At 40.8% G+C, this 22,964-nt stretch overlaps 1 protein-coding gene across 5 annotated transcripts; it reads left to right on the top strand.

Moving 5' to 3' along the window:
• Positions 1 to 12,135: 12,135 nt before the first annotated feature.
• Positions 12,136 to 22,863, top strand: ZBTB43 (zinc finger and BTB domain containing 43). 5 transcript variants are annotated; one of them, XR_008434407.1, is made up of 4 exons: positions 12,136 to 12,757; positions 14,949 to 16,178; positions 22,146 to 22,260; positions 22,814 to 22,863. XR_008434407.1 is itself a non-coding variant. In XM_053961723.1 (3 exons), the coding sequence occupies exons 2-3, from the start codon at positions 14,972 to 14,974 to the stop codon at positions 22,151 to 22,153; spliced, it is 1,215 nt and encodes a 404-aa protein (XP_053817698.1). In that variant the 5' UTR covers positions 12,136 to 12,757; positions 14,949 to 14,971; the 3' UTR covers positions 22,154 to 22,750. The 5 variants fall into 5 exon arrangements, 4 of the variants coding, with proteins under 4 accessions (XP_053817698.1, XP_053817695.1, XP_053817697.1 ...); XM_053961723.1 differs by lacking the exon at positions 22,814 to 22,863 and having other exon boundaries at positions 22,146 to 22,750; XM_053961720.1 differs by lacking the exons at positions 22,146 to 22,260; positions 22,814 to 22,863 and having other exon boundaries at positions 14,949 to 21,467.
• The last annotated feature ends 101 nt before the right edge of the window (positions 22,864 to 22,964 follow it).

The following is a 22,964-nucleotide window of genomic DNA, read 5'->3' as shown; positions in this document are numbered from 1 at the left end:
TACTAACATACAGGTTACCTGAGGGAGAAGATTTAAGATTTGCCATACTAATCCTGTAACACAATAAACTCTGTATGACTAGAATTTTATGACAGCAGGCAATCAGAGGTCCTTATTAAATAACAATTGTACATGAGACAGTAAAAATCTCAGTTTTTAGTTTTATAACCAAACATTGCTGGCAATATTAATATAGTACTATAGCAGTGACATCCAAGACCTATGTCTCTGACAGCTGCTCTGGGCTCAGACCAAAACTCTGGCTCTCACACAGTTAAAAGATTAAATTATTATGCTTTGTTGAAACTTTCTCCTGCTTGCCCTATGTCCAGAATGCTGTATGTGGCTGAGAGCTGCCTTGCTACATGTAGAAGGAAAATGGTTAATAGTAAACTGACATCTGGTACTCCAAAAGAGCCAAGAATGTTACTACAGAGGTCACAAGGTGAGTGGCACAGTCCCCGAATAAAATTAACTTGGAGATTTCATGTAGAGTATCACATTTCTGAGCATATTCTTGACATCTTGTCGTATACACATCACCACTGTTGCAAATGGGACTAAAAGCAGTTCCCTTTGAATGTGGTGCTTAAACAGCTGATATTCTTCCAACAAATTTCCTGGTTTTGAAGAGAATTGAAAGCTATACATTTTTAAAGCAATATCTCAATATGAATGAATAACAAGGCCCTGCAAAGTGTAGACATTGACTAACCAATGGAGACAAAGACTTCTACACAATTTCTGCCACCTTTTTATTTAGTTCTTCTTCTTTTCATATACACATGTACCTGGCAAGACTGCAGTGAGAGAAGCATTATCTACAGAAACTGTTTTTGAAATTATGAGGATGTAAAATGTTCTTTGAGCTTAGTGGATTAATGTGACAGCCTCAGCTGGAACGTGTGGCTGGCAGTGGTGGCCACTACCTGCTCTGCCCCTCCACATGCTCCCTGGCTGTCCAGCCTGGCTCCCACTGGTACCCAGGTACTGACAACAAACTAGGCACAAGCACGAGGTAAAACATGTTAGTATTTTCTCATGGGGAAAATGTAAAGCAAACTATTTTGGTTTGTATTTGCAACGCACTGAGTTCAGAGAGGGAGAGGTGCTGGTTCTGCTTGTACACAGTAATTACATGAACTATGATAAAGTGTCTGAGCATTTTGTCTTATTTAATCTGAGTATATAAATACTGGTCTGTTTATAACCTAATTTCTGGACACAGCCTCAAATACCATCTAATTTCACCTTTCCTTCTGTGCTGCACTGCTGTGCAGTCACAGCTGTAATACATGAGGAAATGCCAGTGGAAAACCCTTTTCTACTCTGCCAATGAGATGGCTGAAAAAAATGTTCATAGAGTGGTAAGAAGGGTGAGAACATACTTCTCTGGACAGAATAGTGGAAGCAAACCCAAGACTTACAGAGTAATATATATCTTTTATTGTATCAGCTAATACAGGAGCATCAGACAAGCTTCTAGGTATACAGGCATTCCTCACATCTGAAATAGCAGCATATGAGAGAGAACTGAATAGAGAAATTCAAATTGGAGAGGCAAGGTGAGGCTGAATCTTCTCCATACGATTTTGGCAGGTGTACATTCCATTATCTCATTCAGCTTCCCTTTGCAGGGCCAGTTTCTTCCTCAACACACAACTAATGCTTGTTTCATTGGGAGCAGCTGTTTTTAATCTCTCTAAAGGTGAAAGGAACCATGAATGTCATTTCTTTTGGTAAGCACCTGCTAGAGCATCCTGTGCATTCCACAGGATGACCAGATAGAAGAGCCTTTCCTGTCCTCAGCTGCATTTGCTCTTACATTATGAGCAAGGATAAATGTGAGTGTGATTTTCTGTGGACTTTTTTGATTTCTCATTATCACATTCTCTCTTTTTCATCTCTTCTCTCAACAAAACCAAGTTATTTACAGTAAAATTGAACACTTTTTGTTGCCTGCCTATGGACTCACTGATATTTGCATTGTATCATTTTAAGAATGAGAGAGTAGCCCTAGAGCTTAGATCTCAGTAATGTAATTCTAACAGTTTGTAGTTTGTCCAATTTTTTATGTACTACTTTTCTTTGACTAAAGGCTGCACTTTGTCTGCAGAACTTGCTCTGCCAAACCATCTGTCCTCCTTGCTAAAATATGTTCTCACTCCTCTCTAAGACTGAGGGCACCCAAACATCCTACATCCACAGTGTCTGCACTTCCATGTATTTTACTTTGCACTGACTCCACATGTGAATGCCAGCAGCTCCTAGTGAACATTCCAAGAGTGCAATCCCAATTTGAATACCACTAGTTTTTGCTGTGCTTTTGCATCTCTTTCCTTCACTGTAGGCCTTCTGTCACCAGCAGCACCAATGCCAAAGGCACCTTATCACCAAAGTAATCTTTTCTCAAAACATGTCAGCAGAGTACTTCAAAGCTGCACTTACTGTAGAAGTCATACTTGATCCCAGATATACTTCAAAGCTAGATTTATTTTAAAATTCATATTTGATCCTAGATAATGTCTCTTAGAATATTCACGTGTATTTGTTCCAAATTGTCTTTTTAGATCAGTTGCTCTGTCATATTTTCTCTGGCAATCTGACAACATCAACTGATCAGCAGTGACACAGCAAATCCAACAAGTCATTAATGGTTTTATGAATTGTAGCTAAGAGCCATCAATTCATCTAAGATGTGAATAGCCTTTAACAGCCTCATGAAGTCACCTCTAGCATCTGCTCTGCCCAGTGCTGAGGGAAACATCACAGTTTCAAGCCACTGTCACAGCACAGGGCTGGGGTACCAGCTCATGATGACTGCAATGTGACAGCTAGCATGTACATATGACAACAACTACCCTGAGCGTTGAATGAATGCTGGAGGACACAACAGGGCCATTTCAGTAGAATGCTAGGGATCAGCAATACATTGTAACATGACCACTCTTCAGGCTTATGATAAGGCAGGCTAGCTATAATTGTATTCTGCTAAACATGCCTTTCTTCCCTGTGACACCAGTAATGAGCCTCCAAAGGTAAACTTCACAGGGCAGTCTCCTCACAACGGCAACAGTGACCAGACTCCATGTTCTGTGAGAAAGCAAGGAGAATTACAGATCTGATTCTTTCATTGCCCCCATCTACCATCCTAAGCAAGATTTAATAAAGACACTTTTTTTCGAGCTTACTGGATGTTTCATTCCTGTAAAAACATTTCCAATTCAGTAATAGTCTGTACAGAAGAAAAATTCTGCTGTATGGCTAAACAGACAGTAAAACATTTTTCTAGCTACAGTGTGGCAGAAGTCCTATTGTACTACTAGATAGGCCTATAGAGTCCTGTCTCTAGTTTTACCCTAGGTGAGTGACTTGTTAAAGGGACTACATGACTGTCTTTTCTACCACAGTCCTGTCCATTGCCTGTGCACTCTGCACTGAGATCTGAGGGTACAGGTCCTCCCAGTGCTTTGGGATTGTACTGGGCGCTGGTTCTTCATCACCACTTCTTTTTGAATATACCTACTGTCAGTGTTGAAAATATGTAAGTCTGCCTTCAAACAATAACTGGAAATATTACTGGGATTAGCTTGCATGTCAGTGTCACTATCCAGTCACTTAACAATCACTCAAAGAAATGATATAAAATATCACTTTTTTACATAGATGAATAATAGAGTGTTTGTCAGTCACTTCTATGCTGACTGAGCCCTTTTGACTTGCTGAAACTAGAGTCCTTTTTTTTTCCTAAACCTCACGAGAAAATGTTGACAAAACAGGCAATTTTCTGTAATTTCTCTGCAAGCTTCTGTCAGCACAAGAGGCAGCCAGAGCCCGCTCATTTCAGATAACACCACAGGGTAACCTTTGACATCCACCCCCTCACTGCCATCGGAGGCTCCTCTAAGTGCAACAGTTGTGTCTTTCAGGTTGCAGGATGCAGACCCACAATTTGGGCTCTTGTTCGTTGAAGGCAGCCTTTGTTTCCCAGCTGACTAAGAAGCTCTTATAAAAGGGATAAGAAATGTAGTTAATAGCTTGAGAGTGGCCTAATCATCGGCTGCTATTACCCCTCCAATATTAGGGAGGATGACAGACCTATCAATAACAGAGCCCCAGGTGAGGTACAGCAGCTGATAAGGTGAACTTTGGCTTGATCTTTGCTCTGCAGAGCACAGCACTTATTTGAAAGACAAGCCAGCACTTATTTTTTTTTCTTCATATTGTGCTAAAAATCATTCAGCTGAGCAGCTTCTGTTGTGTTTTTCTATCTTAAACCACAGTGATTTGACCAATTAAATTTATAAGAAGAGATGAAAACTGAAGAACTCCCCTATCAGATCATGGAAGCTAGAGATATGTACCTGTGTGATGTACCCACTCATGTGAAAGTAAAAGGAGGTGAAATGAGAAAGCAGGTCTCCATATGCTACTCCTCTTTACACACTTGTGATGCGTGCACAGATTTGCACATGCATACATCATACACATACCAAGCAGCTACCTTTTCCTTAAGTAAACAACATGCAAAAGCTAAATATGCAGCAAATACATTATAACATCATTTTATGGTCACAACAAGTTAAAACAGGCAGAAACTACAGACTAGAGTGACTGGATACACTCTTGCTTGGAAACAAGACTACGAAGTTACTTTTAGTACCACGTAGTCTCAGAAGTTACCAGAACTTACCTAAGAGAGGAAGGACTGGGAGGTATGGGAGAAGAAAGATGAAGATCCAGAGTTGATGACAAGGAAGACAGAGCAGAGAGTGGATATGATGTTTCACTGACCTCTCCCCTGGTTGCATTCTCTGCCTCTAGTCTGGAAAGGAAATGAGAACAGGCCCTCATCACCACAGGCTTAGTTCCATCTCTGTGAAAATGAGTGTGAGTCCTTCCACTGACTGCATTGTGCAAGGTCTGGGGCTGTAAGCAACTGGTGCTCAAGCAGCTAGTATTGGGACTAACTCACCTTCCATCATGACACTGAGAAAAGATGCAAACCACAGAGTCCTCAGCAGGCAGCTGCAGACTCCCATTATGTTGCACTGAATGGAGATTAGTATTTAGAAGAGATCACAGCTAAGCAGGCTTTCTTCATTGTCAAACTATGTTTAGTTTGGTGGGTTTTTTTAAATCTGTTTAATCCTTTTCTTTTGAAATAAGGGAACTTTTAATATAACCAAAGATGCTGCTTTTAAACACATCCAGGTTTTTGAGAATTTTTTTTCATCAAGTATTTAACTGGAGTTTTGTTACTAATGCTGGACTTATAGTAGCTAAAGCCAATATAATACTTTCCTAGTATTGCTCAGAAGTACTTAAGCTAATATTTCCAAAGCCAGAATTCTTTAAAAAGCTATGGGCACAATCTCAAATGGCTCAGAGCCATGTACTTCAGAGTCTAACACTGAAGTATTTTTTTTTCTAGGCAACTTCTATGTTCTTAAACTATTGTGGCAAATCTTGCATCAGCTTCTCTGACAGCAGCCTTCTTCTGAGCATAGTCCTGGCACTCTGAAAAGCATTAGAATTTATAATGCTAACACTTATGAGAAGATGCAATGAACAGATTAGGATCTAAACCCAAGGAAACATGAGCCTAGAAGAAATAATCTCTGTGAATTCTAGCAGCATGCAGAGGTGAAGGAACCTCCCTGGCTGTGCTCGGGGCCCTTTTTGATCTCCTGGCTCAGAGGATTAGGCAGCTCCTTGCACAGAGATTGCTTCACCCTGCAAAGGCTAACATGGTCTGGAAGCACAGAGGGGAGCAGCTTTGGTCTGAATGTCACTGTGGTTCTGGAGGTTCAGCCTGATCACAGCCAGGGCCTGGGGCAGGCTAGCACCATGTCCACAACACCTGTGGTCCCCCTTTTGGCAGAGCTGGCTCCCACCACGGGGCTGCTCAGCAGCACTGCAGCAGAGCCGGGCACTGGCCACTGCTCCACCTGCACTGGCCACCGCTCTACCCTGAGCTGAGCCCCTGGCAGGCCAGGCTGGCTCTGTCCCTCTGCCTGCAGCAGCACCCCCACACTGCCCAGCCCGATGGCCCTGTCCCTTGGGAGCCTCAGTGGGCCAGCAGCCATGCCATGGCCAGGGGCTGGCAGAACACGATCAGGGCCTGGACACAGGTGCTGGTTTTCTAGAGCAGGTGGGAACCTGGCTGGTCTGGCTGTGCTTTTTACATGCCCTTCCACCAGCATGCAGCTGGGTAGCTGCCATGTCTTATCAAGCTCAGGATATGCACTTGGAACATCTTTCTTTGCCTGCTAAACTCTCTCTGTTCTCCGCGAGTCAGGGTCGACGTCTCCATTGTGCCATAGCAATGCCATTAGTTATATTAACCACCCTCCACCCAGAAATGACAATCCAGCATATCTCCAAATTAGCCTTTTTATTGAAATCAATAAAGGAGAACTCACATGGCACTAAACTATTTGGTGGGAGCTTTTTTACAAACTCATTACTGGAAAAACCTTTTAAGAGACCTTTAACCACAGCCATTCATTCCATCACAGCAAGAGTGATCTATGGAGTTAATCAGCTGAGTCACAACAGAAAGCCCTGGCTGTGTGCTGTCCTGCCTGAGACACATCAACAAAAACTATTTATGTGCAGTAGAGTAGTAGCCTTACAAAAGCAAGACTGACACCACCACCAATCCCCAAACAGACTGATTTTAAAGACAGTGGTTCTCATTCCAGAAATAATAATAATAATAATTTAAAAACATGCAATTTCAGTGCCAAACTGGCTGACAACACTCACTTTGGCCTCTGAAACCATTTAACCTTGGGGCATGACCTGCTTTCCCCAGCACCAGGCCTGGGGTTGTTGCAGGTTTTGGACCCACACACCCTTTGCTAGGGTGCCGAGCTGGCTCCTTGGCCCTGCCCCTGAGCTCATTCTCACAGCCACACAGAACCAGCCCTGCAAGAGCAGATCCCAGCATACCCACAGTGTGAGCAGTTCTCCAGAGATGTGCTTTTAGGAATAGAGCAGAAGTTTCAGAGGATCCATTCACAGAGTCAGTTTTTGCAGGGCTGACCCTTTTTGACCCTTTTTGACCCTCTACCAGTGACATGCTCAAAGTTGTAGCCCTTCATTTTTTGATAACTCTCAGGCCTGTACATCTGAGGAAAGGTTAACACGGCTTTTTTTTTCCTCAGTAACTACACGTTCAAGCTCCATTTGAGTTCCTTTTTCATTGAGGTTGCTGAAAGAATAAACAGCACCAGTACATACACAGAGCCCTATGTCTCGTTCCTGGCCTCGTGACAGAATTTAGACAGTAAAACACTTAGAATCAGATTGCTTCACAAGAAAGAATGAATTGAATTTTTGCAGGTATCCAATATCTCAGAGCTTTAAAGAGCCAGCATCTGATAAGAAATTATTCCTGCAGGAGTCTGGTGTCAATTAATTCCAAAATATGCGTCAACTTGCAGTCATTGGCATCAAGCTGCTTCTTGAAAATACCAGGATATAGCATATGATGCCAAATAATTTTTTACTGTGTTTTTGTCCAAGGTGCTTCCAGAGAGATATCTCCTCATAAGTGCCTGTGCAGTTCAAAAAAAGTCGGGACCAAAAGAAATTCAGATGGAAAGCAAACACATTGTGTAAAGAAATATCTCAGAATGAGGCACATTTTTTGAGACACGTGACACTGAAATTTCTTTTTACCTCTCAGAAAACTTCTATAACAACCACCACAATTTAGAAGTAAATTTGGAAGTGCTTCCAGCCACATCTGCACTTTCCATGCAGTGCCTTGAACAGGGTGGGATAGGACAGCACCTCAACATATAGCTGTAACTTTAAAATTTATCCCAATTTCCAGGTTCAAGGATAGTGGCTTCTCTGGAGCCAGTCTGGGCATGTCATGCTTGAATCCCTCAATGAGTTCAGAGGAAAGGCGATAAAAGGCAAGGAAAGCATTTTGTTCAATAGCTAAGTCCACCTTATTCCCATTGTATTGCAGAGTCTACTCCACCCCATTTCTGCGCTTTAAAGTGTGCAGACTCTGATTTAACACTGGAACAGACTCGTGCACCAATCATGAGAGATATATAAATGCAAAGCTTACAATAGTGCTCTCGGTGCACCGTAATGCCGTATGTGTTCAGATATAAATATAATAGAATTTTTTTTAAAAATAGAAATCAGGAGAAACATACAGATACTCCGTATTCCAAAATTCTGAATTTTGGTCATTGTGTAGTTTTTTATGATTGAGCCAATATCAAGCAAAATTAGATTTAGTGTCCTTGCTTCTTATGAAATTACACAGAGGCTGCTGCTTTATTCCTCTCCAGGACAGTAAAAAGCAATAAAATTCTTGCAGATTTCGACAGCAGGCAATTCAATAAAAGGCTATGTATATTTTATAAGTACAATAAAAACAAGTCTATAGCTGGATCATAAATGGAGGTTTGGTTGGTTGGTTTGTTTTCTGCACACATCAATGTTGGGGTCTATTTTCAACACAGGATGGTCTTCTCAGCACACAGCCATCCCTTTTTGGGGAGAAGCAGAATGAAATTTATATTTTTATAATGTATTATTTAAGCTTTGCTCAAGGGATTTTGCAATGTGTGTCTGTTTAAAATTTAAAGGTGTTGTGGAACTGAATACTTTCCTATTCTTGATGAGTGCTATAAAATTTTACAATTCTTTTTGTTACACTTTAAAGTGTATCTGTCTTATCATTGTGGCATTCCCTTTTTTTATGAGCAAACAATAAATATTTGATACACACAAAATTATTTCCTAGACTTCCATCAATGCTCACTGTTTTTTTAATTCTTCAATAATATAATGGGGAGATTCATAGATTGTTGCATTTCTGAGCAGTAGTGCTACAATGCATTTAGTGACAGTGTCTGCCTTTTGAAATATAAAATTTTATACAAATGTAAAACCAAAACTAACAACATAAAAATGACCCACCCCACATAATTACAGCTGCATCAATTTTTCCTTCTCACTTAGAGAAAGAAATATTAAAACTCTGAAGAAGCTGATTAAAGAAAAAAATACCCTCCCTATTTGTCTCTGAGATAAGTTCTCCAGCACTGAAAATCTGCAAGAGGTTTATCTGAGCAGGGTCTCTGGTGTCGAACCTCAAGTTTTCTGGAGAAGGAAACTTTTCTATGTAACTACACAGAATCCACAAGTACCAGTTTGCCCTTCTGAGTATTTTGCTAGTTAAAGTCTGACTCATACAGCAAAGTATAGCCAGTGTCATCTTACTAGATGTACCAAGAATACAAACTTTCAGAATATATGAACATTATGGGACAGACCTAAAGACATTTTCTTTCACCATCAGAGTGAAGCTAAAGCACTGTTGTCCTCATAAAATTGTAGAATCTTGTTATACAAGAATTATAGAGACCTTTTGTTTACAAACACAAGGTGTTTGTCCATCTCAAAATCCAAACAAGTATGCTTTGGAGAGACACCTGTGTCAGCCCATCAAGTGTCAAGAAAAAATTCCCTTTCAGCTTACTTATTAGAACACAGTATTTCTTGCTATAACAGAAAAGATATGAAACCCACTGCCTTAAAAATAAATTATTTAAATGAATCACAGCAGGGAGTAGAGAGGAGTCAAAAAACATACTATAATAAGAAAAAGATTCAAGGGAGGAAAAATATAGTCTCTAAGCTTAGCTGAATGATCATTCATAACCTCAGGAAAAAGTAAAACATACAAACATTAGTTAATGTTAATGCTATTTCCATTTGCTTCCTTTGTAAAACATAAATTTTGATTTAACAAACTAGCCTTGACCCTGCAGCCCTGCTCCTGCAGTCAGTGTTATCACATGAAGACTGCAGAACTGATCACATGAAGGAAATCCAAAGTGCTTTTCATGCCACACTCATGTTTAATTATAACTGGTACTGTGGCAGATTTTACCTTTAAAAATATGATTTTTTTTTCCTGAAGAAAATGCTGGAAAGAAGAAAGATAGCAAAAGTAGCAGAAAAAGGTAGCAAAAGTAGCCTGTTAATTCCCCAAATCCTGAGAAGTAAGCCTTTACAGGAGCTCACAGCACAAGAGTTTCAATGCTAATTTGAGAAGTGCTCTCTATCTCTTAACCATATATATTTTTTCTGTATTTAAAATAATAATCATTATTATTGTTATTATTTGACTCACACCACAATGCCCTTCTCCCATTTATTCCATCTACTAAGTGTGCTGCAGCCAGCTGCCATGTCTTGTATCCCTTTTTCCACAAATATTTGTGCAGGAACATCCTTTGTTTATTCATTAGTCAATCCTGTGGGATCCTCCTGACTCTTAACGGGGACTGCCAGTGCTAATTCAATATAAATGCTGAGCCAATATAATATTCCAAATCTTGCACTGACAGTGTTATGAAAAAGAGAAAGGTTGTATATATTCTCTAAACTTGAAGAAAATTCAAGACTTCATGCAAAGGCAAAGGATCAGGTGGGATAGAAGACAATGCTTTATTATTAATCCTGTTTAAGCTGCTGTATCACATAAGTGCAGAGATCCATCTTAGCAAAGAATTTAGTAGCTTCCAAAATTATGAGAGAGAAAATGAGGGCTTGGTTTGTAATTCTCCACCGTGATCTCAGAATTCTACTCCATACTTCAGAGCTGTACCAGATGACTCCTGTTCCAGTTGTCTTCTATCAGCCATGGCAGAGACAGAGGCCATTCAGTGTGAGGAGGGGAGAGGAGTCTGGCAGGTGAGGAATCATCAGCACCATTTTAGCAGAGAAGGTACTGGAGCTTTCAAGACTTTCACTGAGATCCCAGTTTGCAGTATGAACTTGGCATTAGTTGGGATATCTTCAAAACTGAGATACGCTGTTGCAGGCTTCCTGCTGGGGAGCTGTGCTGTCAAAAGCCAGAGGATGAAGCTTGCTGAGCCAGGTATCAGCTGTGTGTGTGTTTTGACTCTTTACAGAAATCTCTCATTTAAAAAGTGGAGTACATGGTTTCTTTCCTATCCAAATGCTTAGGAAATCTACCTGGCTGACCAAGCAAGGTGCAGAGTTACTAGTTTGGTAGTCTAGAGAGAATATCCACAATACCTCCCTACAAAAGTGGTTTGTGCAATCAGTTGTGGTGGGAGTCAGATGACCCTTGTGAGGCTATACCTGAACAGCTTCCCCAGTAGGAAGTAGTTAACTCCCCACACCTGGAGCAACTGAAGCCTTACTCTTGCCTCCTGAACATGCAACAAGGGCTGCCAGGGCAGCCCCTGCTGCTGTTTATGCCTCTGGGGGTTGAGCCGAGTTCTCTTCTGTTGTGAGTTGATTTCACATCTACTCTATAAATCATTATTCACTTTTGCAACACTCTGCACTTCTAACTGTGAGATCACAATGTTCTCCACACAGGCCAAAACATATGCTTGGGTTAGCTGCATGCTATTTCATCTCTCAAAACTTCCTTGCCCTAGTGCTTATCATTCTTATGTAGTGCTTTATTTGGTCATGTACTCTCATAATGCCTATAAGAGACAACTACATAATTGTGTTATGTTAAACATCGTTCTTCTCTTTTCTCATTTCTGTATTACAGTTTTTATTAGGATTCCAGTCCTATTAATGTAGGAAGGATATGTACTTAATATGGGAATGTGCACTACCAGACTTGAAAATACAGGCAGGAGACCAAATTCTGTTCAGATATAGTACTTGCTAAAGCAGGGATGGCTTCTATCTAGAATTCCTTCAGCTCCCATGGAACAGCTTGCTCTCCTTCCTACCCCAGGGTTTTAGCACGTTCTCTTGTTCCAGTTCAGCCACAGGTAACCTCTATGGCTTTCACTCAGGTGAGATTTTCAGGGGCTGAGAGCCAGGACGGCTCCACTACAGAACCTCATGCTCTCGTTCATAGCTTTGCCGAGGCTGCTGCCGCTGCGCAGGTGTGCGCGGGGCCGTGCCCAGGTGCGCGCACACAGAGCCGGCCCGGGCTGCATCGACGGCTCCCAACCAACCGGGAGGGCCGGTCTCGCTGAAGTCTTTGTGATGCATTTAGAAACATTCTCATCTGTTTTCTTTAAAAAAATATTAAAGATTAAGCATAATTAATACTAATTTCTTCTCAATTTATTTGGGACATTTTCGCGCAGAAAGGGGCGGATTTCGGGCCCGGCCAGCAGGGCCGGCCCGGGCGGTGAGCGGCGCCCCCTGCGGGCCGCAGCGGGGCGGGACAGCTCTGCGCAGCCCCGGCTCCGACACGGATGTGGTGGCTGCGGGCCCTTGGGACGGTCTGGCTACAGGACAAGTCCCGTGCCCCAGCACATCAGGATCTGTGCGGAGCACGCGGGCCGCGCCAGCACCTGGCGAGGACAGCGGGCTTCAGATGTACTGTCTGGTGGTCCCCTCCTGGCAGTGCTCACAGCAGCGCTGAGAGTATTGCCCTGGGTAGCAGCTGCGGCGCAAAGGGAGGGGACAGGACAGGACAGGACAGGACAGCTCGGCCCAGGGGGTTTTGGGGTGCGAATCGTTCCCGCTGAACGCTCCGGTCAAATACCTCCGCTCCCACGCGGAGCCAGCAGGGGGCGCCGCCGCCGCCCCGGGTAGGAGCCCCCTGCGGGCGGGCAGTGGAAGGGCTGGCGATCATCACGTGACCAGGACGCGGAAGTGCCTGCAGGAAGGGGGGGCAGCTGCTTCCGGTGCGGGACGAGGCGGACGCGGGCAGGGCCGGGGCCGCACCGACAGCGTCCCGCTATGAGAGAGGCGCCGCGAGCCGCAGGTGAGACGCTGCCGCTCGTGGGCCCCGGGCGGCCGTGCTGCCGCCGGGCCCGATCCGCGGGTCCGGGGCGGGGCGGCGCGAGGCCTTGCCGCGGGCGCGGGTCCGCGCTCCGTCGGGCCGGGTCGGTGTCCCCGGCCGGGCCGGGGATGGCTCCGCTCCGGCCGGAGCCTGTCGGCCGCGAGCGGCGCTGGGGCCTGTCTGGAGCCGCGGCCTGGAGCGATTCCCGGGCGGGCCCCGCCGGTGCGGCCGCAGCAACGCCTTGAGGGCGCTGGGAGGGCGAGAGATCCCGATCTGCAGGCCGGCGCCTGGGGACGGGAAGGGACTCCCTGCGAGCGCTTACTAGAACTAATGGTGTTTTAAAGCAATTTAAATGTGACTTATATTTTCTGCTGAAGGCTCCAGCATGGATACTGGTTTTTAAATTGTTATTAATTGAAGTAGAAAGACTTTGTTCTTTATGAGTTTGGAGTAAAAGTGCAAAACAAAACAGATTGTAGAAGGAGGGAGTGAAACCCCTTTCGAAAACCGGTTTGCTTGACTTCTATGGCTTTGCTAATTGAAAATATTTTACTTACATTTTGTCTGCATGACGACTTAAAATACAAAAAAGTCTCTATCATCTAGAAATATTTTTGTGGTGGCATGCTGACTCCCTGCTGAAAGACGGCAGTTTGGATTATCACTAATTGTATATAAATTCTATAGGCATCTGTCTTTAAACTTCAGTTGAACATCTTCTGAAGGCTTGTCTTTTTGTAGGCAAATATTGAAAAATAGAATTTTAAATCTGAGACTATTCTGAAGGGAGGTAAGGAACTGCATCTGCATAAGAAAATCTGATTGTTTCAAAAAATGGATGTAATATACACAAGGTGTAACTTGAAATACTTTAATAATTATGTCAAATTGTTTTAAGCAAAGTGGTAAGAAAAACTAACAATTGAACTGGCAGGCGCAGTATTCTGTTGCTCACTGGAAAAGTATTGGTAACTGATTCGGTTCTGAAGAGAGTTGGTGCTTTGAGGAAAAGAACCTGAGCAGCACTGAAGACAGTAAATTTAAAGGTGTCTTCTGCAATTATGTGAGTGGCAACTTCATGGGACCTGACCACGGAAATCACTTGCTGCTCCATGGCTCTTCAGGAACCCTACAGAACTCAATTTACACATTATCAAATAGAAAAATTACTCAAGCAGTTAATGTTGGTTTTTCATAGTGGCATTTAAATTTCTGTCATTTTTAGTTACAACAATGTGCAAATTTATCTCAAATTCAATTTAAAATTTCAAGTATGCATTTGAAAAAGCTGCATTACTGCTAAAAGGGCTGTTAACCTTTGGTAAGACTTCTCGATTATGTGAAAATTCAGATGTGAAAATCTGGGAGCTCTTATCTGAGATTCTGTCATGTAATTGTTGTTACAAATACACGAGGAACAAGCAGGAAAAGTTCTGTGCACCAAAGGTATCAATTTTTTGATTGACCTTTTAAATTCTGTATGATTTCCCTAAAAGGAACATTGTAATCCTAGCCCTAACCCAAATATATCAATAAGCTTGCAATTAAAAACTGTACAAGCTGTTGCTATTCTACCTTTCAGTTAGTGAAACAATAGGGAAATACATGAGAAGGGTCATAAGCCTTATTCTTAGTGGGGTTCTGCCTGTGCTTCCAGTGTCATCCTGTGAGTTGATGCAGTTGCTTTTGAAAAATTGATCTTAAGTGAAATATTTCATGAGTAAAATCAGTGTTTGTTGGGGGGTAAATGAGATGATTTTGTTGGCATTTGAAATGCAAAATCTTTAATATGCTGGTACAAACTGTGGGACATCCTGGAGTTAGAACTCTACTGTGTAGTTCCATGAAAAAATGGTTTCATGAGCCTAAACTCGTGTTTGAAATGCTTAATCTATCCCAACTGCATAACTTGCTGTTTGTAGCTCCTGCTGTAGTTGATGAGTCCTCTTGAGGAGAAGAAGCACAACAAAATATGCTGGCATAGCAGTTTATGGCCTTAGTACAGCTTTCAGAAGAGAGAAATGAGGTGGCTTGAGAGAAATACAACAGTGGTAAAAGGTTGAGCTCCATGTGAGTCTGTTAAGAAAAAAACATAGAAGAAAATTGAATGGTCAATACTTGACCAAGCAGAATTTCTAATTTTATTTCTTATTTTATATTTTTTTTCTTGCAGCAAAACACTAAATTTGTAATGAAATGGAGTCTGGGTCAAGCTCCTTTCGAGTGGAATTTCCAGATTTTTCTAGCACCATATTGCAGAAGTTAAACCAACAGCGCCAGCAAGGACAATTATGTGATGTGTCCATTGTGGTTCAAGGCCATCTTTTCAGAGCCCATAAAGCTGTTCTTGCAGCTAGTTCACCTTACTTCTGTGATCAGGTTCTCCTGAAAAACAGCAGGCGAATAGTCCTGCCTGATGTGATGAATCCTAGAGTATTTGAAAACATTCTTCTGTCTACCTATACAGGCCGTCTGGTAATGCCTGCACCAGAAATTGTTAGTTATCTGACAGCAGCAAGTTTCCTTCAGATGTGGCACGTAGTGGATAAGTGCACTGAAGTGCTTGAGGGAAACCCAACAGTTCTGTGTCAGAAGATGAATCATGGCAGTGACCATCAGTCCCCAAGCAGTAGTAGCTACAATGGCCTTGTTGAAACCTTTGAACTTGGCTCTGGAGGACAGACAGAATTCCACAAAGTGCAGGAACTAAGGGATGGTGAAAATGAAGAAGAGAGCTCTAAAGATGAACTGTCGTGTCAGCTGACAGAACATGAGTATCTTCCCAGTAATTCTTCAACAGAACACGATAGACTTAGCACTGGAATGACCAGTCAGGATGGGGAAGAGGGAACTAGCGATAGTGCAGAGTACCAGTATACCAGACCAATGTATAGCAAACCCAGCATCATGTCTCACAAGCGGTGGATCCATGTGAAACCAGAAAGGTTTGAACAAGACTGTGAAGGCGTTGATAATCCTTATGATGAACACCAAGTTTCTGAATCCATGAATACCATCCAGGCAGATCACTCAATCCAGTCTTCAGGTGTTGAAGATTTTCACATAGGTGACAAAAAGATGGAAGCAGAATTTGATGAACAGGCAGATGAAAGTAATTATGATGAACAAGTTGACTTCTATGGGTCGTCTATGGAAGAATTTTCTGGTGAAAGGGCAGATGGAAATTTAAGTGCTCACAGACAGGATCTTATGATGGCAGCAGGCTATGGTGAAAGCATTGATATGGCTGCTGGGATTAAAGAAGAAACGTCTCTCACTGGATTCTCCCATGCCGATAAGCTCTATCCTTGTCAGTGTGGAAAAAGCTTTACACACAAAAGTCAGAGAGATCGGCATATGAGTATGCACCTTGGTCTTCGACCTTATGGCTGTGGTGTCTGTGGTAAGAAATTCAAAATGAAACACCATCTTGTAGGCCATATGAAAATTCATACAGGCATAAAACCGTATGAGTGTAACATCTGTGGGAAAAGATTTATGTGGCGGGACAGTTTTCATCGGCATGTGACCTCCTGTACCAAGTCCTATCAGGCTTCTAAAGCTGAGCAGAATACTACTGAGATGAACTAAGACATTAGTGCTTACATTTGTTTGGTAGAGTAAGAAAAATAAACTAATTATGCAAATAATGTCTGGTACTTGCTATTGTACATTCTCAAAAAAAAAGTTTTAATAAGTATGCTGGTATAAACAGATCAAATGTATTTTGCTTCCTGCAATATTACTTCGGGTGTTTATTGTGGGAAGTGCATGTGGTTAATCTGAAAGGTGCCTGCAAAATGAGGTCTGAGATCGATTGTAATCACAGCAGTATTTAGAAGCCGTCTTGTATTTCCAAGTCATCTAAATTCACAGTAAAACTCAGCTCTAAATTGCCAAAAATCCTGAAAATACTTAGATGAATGAGAAATTCAGGTTCTCAGGTTCCATTAATTTTCCTTAATGGAAAAGAAAATTAAGATGATCAAACTGGCTTATACGACTCACATTTAAATGAAGAAAAAAAAGAGAATTCCATCTCAAGGTGAAGACTGCCAACATACTTAACATGCATCATTAGGTAGTGTGCATCATTCAGTAGCCTTTGTTGTATTGCTTAATGAAAGGCAGTGGTAAAGGTGGTTTGGCTTTCCATTATCCATATTCTTTTTTAAAAATTTTTCTTCAGTAAAATAAATGTCTAATTTTGTGCTGATTTCTATTTAGAGTCTGTAATGCACTTACAGTTTTCACTATATAAACTTCAGTATATATTAAGTATACGTCATACTTGCTCTTCTAGGGTCTAATGCTGTACGACTCTTGACTTCATTAGATTTTAATTACTATGTTGTGAGAGCTTCTAGAAGTGTGTGTAATAAGTATGTCTTATTAAAAAATAAGACACCAACTAAAAGTAAAATGTAACGTTTGGAACTTAGTCAAAACGGTCAAATATTTAAAGTGTAAATTTCTGTTCAAATTTTTGTGGCTTACTACAGTAGCAAGTACCAAACTCTGGATTCATGAACTGACTTGTTATTGGTACAAAAACTTCTTTGAGAACTTCTATCTAGTTTTAGAAACCTACTTGAGGAAAATTACATAGTCATTGATAGGTATTTATACTTTTAATTCTTTACTATTTGAATAGTATATAATACTGATTCTTGGTACTGAACTACTGTGACTGGTAATCACAAGCAGAGATCTTGTTTACTTCCTCAAAGTTGCTTGTGGAAAAAAGTAGGAAGCATGTGATTTGGATCTTCTAATGGTACTGCAGAACATGGTACCATGCTTATGTCTGAAGCTGGTATTTTTGCTGAGAAAGTGACACTTGTTCTATGTTAAGATGAAGATCTATGTGTGGGGCTCTCATTCATGGAGATAGATGGAGCAGTGAGTATAGTTCTAAGGGATGCTGCCAGCTCTGCAGATTGAGTAAAGGCATCCGTTGAAAGGTGACAACAGGATCTTGGGGTTGAAAGCTTAATGCAGTCCAATGCAAAAGCAATTGCTTCTTAGTAAGCAAAAGCTTCTTCGTAGCTTACTGAAATATGACAAGGGAAGAACATACATAGAATATAATAGAAAGAGGTGATAACCAAGTACAGTGCTGTCCACATGGGGAAAAAGTTAACCAGCTTTAAAGACCTAAGCCTCTCTGGCCCCAATTTCTGTATTAGGCACTGCTGTGTGCAGGATAATGTACTGGAACAGATGACCCTGTATGGTGAAGCAAAGCCACACAAAGATTATTACACTTCAGATTCTTTTTTGAACTCCCAGTTACAAATTGTCTTAAGGTACAACTGAACTGTATCCTGAAAGTGAATGTCTGCTGCAAGATGAGGGTTTTCTACTCAGTGAGCTGTAATTACTGTAATTTCTTTACTGGCATTCTACTTAAAAACCTTTTTTTTTTTTAAGAGGCTCTTAATTATTAATCTTCTAATGCTTCAAATATTTTTTCATATGGAATACAGATGCTCCCAAGTACAATGAACCCATTGCTGGCAATGGGCATAAATGATCAGCGCCACAGAGTTCCTGTTCTCAGCACTTAATTAAACTCTACAAATACCATGGTGGCTATGTTTAACCTTTGTGATCAAGGTACTGAAACAGGGATTTTGCTCATTAACACTGTAACCTGCTTAATGTATAGCACTTTGTATTTAAACAAAACAAAACCAAAAAAAAAAAAAAAAAACCACAAAAAAAAACCCAACCCCCCCCAAAAAAAAAAAAAAACCAAAACAAAAAAAAAAAAAACCAAACAAAAAAACCCAAAAAAAAACCCCAAAAAAAAAAAAAAAACCCAAAACAAACAAACAAAAAAAAAGACCAAACCATAATACTTTATAAGTATGTTTTTTAAACTTAGAAATTATATTCCCTCTATGGTTTGTTTACACACTACTAACACTGTCCTTTTTAATACTAAAAAATACTATAATGCTTGCCTGTTTACATGAGGGTAGAGGAAAGGGTTCTTGCACTCAGTGGCCCTATTTTTCCATTCTCCAAGGCCTTACCCCATACATGGTGTCATTTCTGCAAGTACCATCATCACATTTGAAGGAAGGCATTAGACTCATAGACTGGTTTGGGTTGGAAGGAGATTTTGAAGGTCATCTACTTCCAACTCTCCTGCCATAGATATGGACACCTTCAACTAGGCCAGGTTGCTCAGAGCCCCATCCAACCTGGCCTTGAACGTGTCCAGGGTGTTTATTTTCATATTCATTTCAAGAATGATCTTGTGTATTACATTAGTTCTCAGCCCCTTTCCAATTGTCACTTTATTTTTGCATAAAAAGGTTAAGGGTGCCTCTTCCCATTTAACCATAAAAAAGGCTGGACAGAAACACCAGTCTGAAAACTGTGGTCAAAAAAAAAAGTTGAACTCAGACCATCCTACAGAGCTGCCAGCAAAACTGTTTCTTTTACCAGCTTAGAATGACTTTTATATGGGATATTTCAAGGTTTGATGTTACTTCTATTTGCAGTTAGATTACTTTGAAATAAAGCTTTAAAATCAAATGTACTGCGAGAGACACTTTAAAGATTTTATAACAGGTTCAGTAGATCATATTATAGAACCATTTCCTTTTTTAATGACTTAGCATGAATAGGAACTTTTTAGTATTTGCCTCTTGCTGTTTTACCCCATGTTATGGCATTGTCTTGAAACTCTAGCAAATGTTGCTCCACTGATTTTTGTAGAACTTGGCTTTCTGCTGTTAATTTACATGAAACCAATTGATTGCAGGAAAATACTGATCTGATTGTCATGACTTCAGGTTGAGAGGATTGATGATTTAAGGACAACTTGAGATACATGTCTAAAATCCTTATTTTTGCATGTCACAGGTGAAACAGTTGTCTTGTGGTGTTTTTCTTGAACTCAGTTTATTGCCCTTTGTGAAATTTCTAATCACCATTTCAGGTACTGGGGAGGAAGATAAAAAATCACTTAAACCATCTTCCTCAGGCCCAGCTTAAGTCTAACACCTCTTCTCCCTGCCTTTGTATTCTCAGTTTCCCTTGCTTTCACCAAGAGTTGTATTCAGTTCCTGCCATTTCCTTTAGTAAGGTGACAGGTCACAGAGGAGGTTGGGGTCATATGCACAGTTCCTTGTCTGATACTTTTCATTTCTTAGTGGGTGTCTTCTGGTGCTTTGGCCTGGTCAGTGGTGACACTGGGCCACAGTCCCTTCAGGGATGTGTCTGTTCCAGCCTGGTTCTTCTGTGAAACTCAGTTATTTCAGAGGTGTACCTGCTCTGGCAGGGCTTTAGCTGTAGGCCAAAGTCATCTTAGAAGTGAATCTCCTCAGGCAGGAAGTGTTTCCTTCTGTGAGTGTGTCTATACATGTTCTCAGTGGCTTCAGGTGTTTTCCCGAGAGCAGCTCTTCAGTTTCTCCACCTGTCCCCAGGAGTATTTTTTCCATGTGTCTCCCGGCACCTCTTGCTAGCAGCTGCCACTCTTCCTTAAGTATAATTAAGCAGAAGCATTATGTGCACCTCTGGTTGAGATTTTGGCTTGCAGTGGATTGTTCTCCTCCATTTTTTGTGCACGCTGAACTTCTTTTGACTAGTGCAGGGCAGCCTGCACACTCTAGCCACGCATCACCTCTGCCACTGTTGGCCAGTGCAGTTGAACATAGCAAGCCAAGATATACAGATGCAGCTTCTGTCAAGCTTCTGATCTTTGCTAATGGAGTGGTCTTGTTCAAGGTATGAAAATTTTTTTCTTACTTATGGGGAGGAGGGAAGCAATCCATATATATATATGTATATATATAATATGACTGCATATGTATATGATGAATTTCATTAATCTTCCCGTATGCTTCATTACCTTTGATGATGTGGCTGTTGGCTGTAGTAAAGTGAGTGTCTTCTGAAAACCAGCAATATTGTATACCCAGGTGGCTTTCAGACTTTCCTGCTGCTTTGAAGCCATTCATTGTCCTAGCAGTGGCAAGAAGACTTAATGATACTACAGCTAAGTTCCTTTTCATTCCATTTTGTAACTATGATGTTAATTACCATGGAATCTGTCTAACTGCCATTATGAAAAATTCAACTGTTAGCAGGGTTAAAATCTGCTTAGGTGTATATCAAACCCTTTTGAGGGAGAAGGTTCCTATTTCACACATCAGTGTTGGTTTGCGGGGTGCTATTTTGTTGTTTCATTTTTTAAACTTTCCTTGTTAGTTTTATGGATGAGCAGATAGACCCTAGAAGATATTGTCAGTACAGTTTTTGGTCACAGTTTTTTTCATCTGAGGTGTGTCTGAGGTTGAGAAACCGTCCTGTATCATAAGCAAGGCAGATGATCAAAGGCTGATGTATTGAGCGTTCCAGTATTACTGATAGTGAAAGAATGGAGGCATATCAGGGTTTGTAATCTCAATACTTTTGCCAGGGTGCCAGCAAGATGACCTGTCTCTGAATTATGAGAGCCCACAGCAGTACATTGAGTGTTTTGCTATAACAGAATTAGGACCTTTCTCAAAGCAACAAAGGAAGGTTGGGTTTTTTGTCTTTTAAGTGCTTCATTGGGTAGCTTGGCTTCTTTAGCTATTAGCTGTAAACTGTCAGTGGCCTAGGAGAAGATGCCGGAAAAGAAGATGGTATATTTTTAATGTGATTAAATTGCAAGTTCTGATTTTTGCTTGAAGCCTGTGTCTGTCGATTGCTGCTCCTTTTATTTTATTCATGGGATTCCATATTTCTTTCAGAAATGTAACTGTTTATGCAAGTCAAGTGAATCTTCCTTAATGAGCTATAAGTTTTTATTCTAAACAAGTCATTTATAATAGTAAATTTGCATATCTTGATATTTTGTGAGATGTTATGCCTGTATTGCAGAGGTTGGATAGTTTTGTCTATAAATATTGCTGTCCTAATTGTACAGCATGGTTTTAATTTAATGTTACTGTTCAATATTTTCTTCTTATAGAAGAGTCCCATGCCCCTTTTTTTCTATAACATGTTTTAATAAATGTTATCTGTCAACTTTGTAAATGTTTTCTTAAGCTTGAATGAAAGGAATGCATGTCTAGTACTAGTATTTAATATTTCACTTTGCCAAAATAAGTGCTTAAAATACAAATCCAAAAGTTGTTGATATATAACTTTATTAAATATATTAAAAAGTGTATCTAGTAATGTGTCTTCTTGAAATAATAACATGCCAGCCTAGTCTAAGAAAACATTAAACTAAAACCTGATTTTTATGGCACAGTAAGTTTGATGAATTTGTGGAATTAGACCCATTTCTTTGCTGCTTTAGGTAATTGGGTTCCATGCTAGTTCAAATTTGTCAAACAGGTTTTGTTATAACTGTTTTTTGCAGAATGGTGATCTCTGAAGTTACAATAGAGAATGTACATGCTGATAGGAAAATTCCAGAACACTCACTTCATAGTAGCAGCAACCGCATGTCCGAAAGGCCTCTTGGTACAGTTGAAGTACGTACAGATAACAGAGATTTTTTTTTTTCTTGTGTAAGTATGAAGGAAATTTCATGCTGTGAAAAGTATTAAAGAGTAAGTTTCCCTTACCTTCCTGTGAGGATTCTTTCTCTCCTTGACTAAATTTAGGTACTTATACTGAACACTTGATTTTGTCCAGCCTCCATTTGCTCAGTCCTTGTGGAACTGTCACAGCTGCTGTTTTAATATGTAAGCAAAAAATGAGCGCACTCTTATTGAAAGCATGTTCAGTCAATACCTGAAGAAGTCAATATTTGTGTAACACACTCAGTCTTCAAATGGAATATGGTACAAGAAAATTAATTTTCTATTTTGATTACATTTACTGAACACGGAAGAATGAGCCCAAAGTTTTGTGCCTATTCAAAATTAGTTGTTTGAGTGGTTTTTATCTGAGTGAACAAATAGAGTTTGGCTCTGTGTTCTGTAACTCTGTTATTTGTGCCCTGGCCAGGATACTTCCCAGGCCGCTGCTTTATTTCATCAGCACAATGCCTAATGTATGAAGATTCTGTTCTGTGTCTTAAAGGGAGAGAAAGACGTACCTCCAGAAGACAGAATGTGGTGTCTGGTTAGACCAGGTGGGTATCCCAGCAGGACCTACTGGCACCAGTTACTCTGACTGTTTTCAAGTAGTACATCATAACCAGTACATGAACTGTCTGGTTCTTAAACTGAAT

This window comes from Vidua chalybeata, chromosome 21 (genome assembly GCF_026979565.1).
Source record: "Vidua chalybeata isolate OUT-0048 chromosome 21, bVidCha1 merged haplotype, whole genome shotgun sequence".
NCBI lineage: Eukaryota > Metazoa > Chordata > Aves > Passeriformes > Viduidae > Vidua > Vidua chalybeata.
Note: the sequence above shows the minus strand (reverse complement) of the source record. Positions and strands in the feature narration are given on the sequence as shown.

Excerpts from the sequence above, each read along its gene's own strand:
- ZBTB43 (XM_053961720.1), top strand. The coding sequence starts at position 14,972 with ATGGAGTCTGGGTCAAGCTCCTTTCGAGTGGAATTTCCAGATTTTTCT.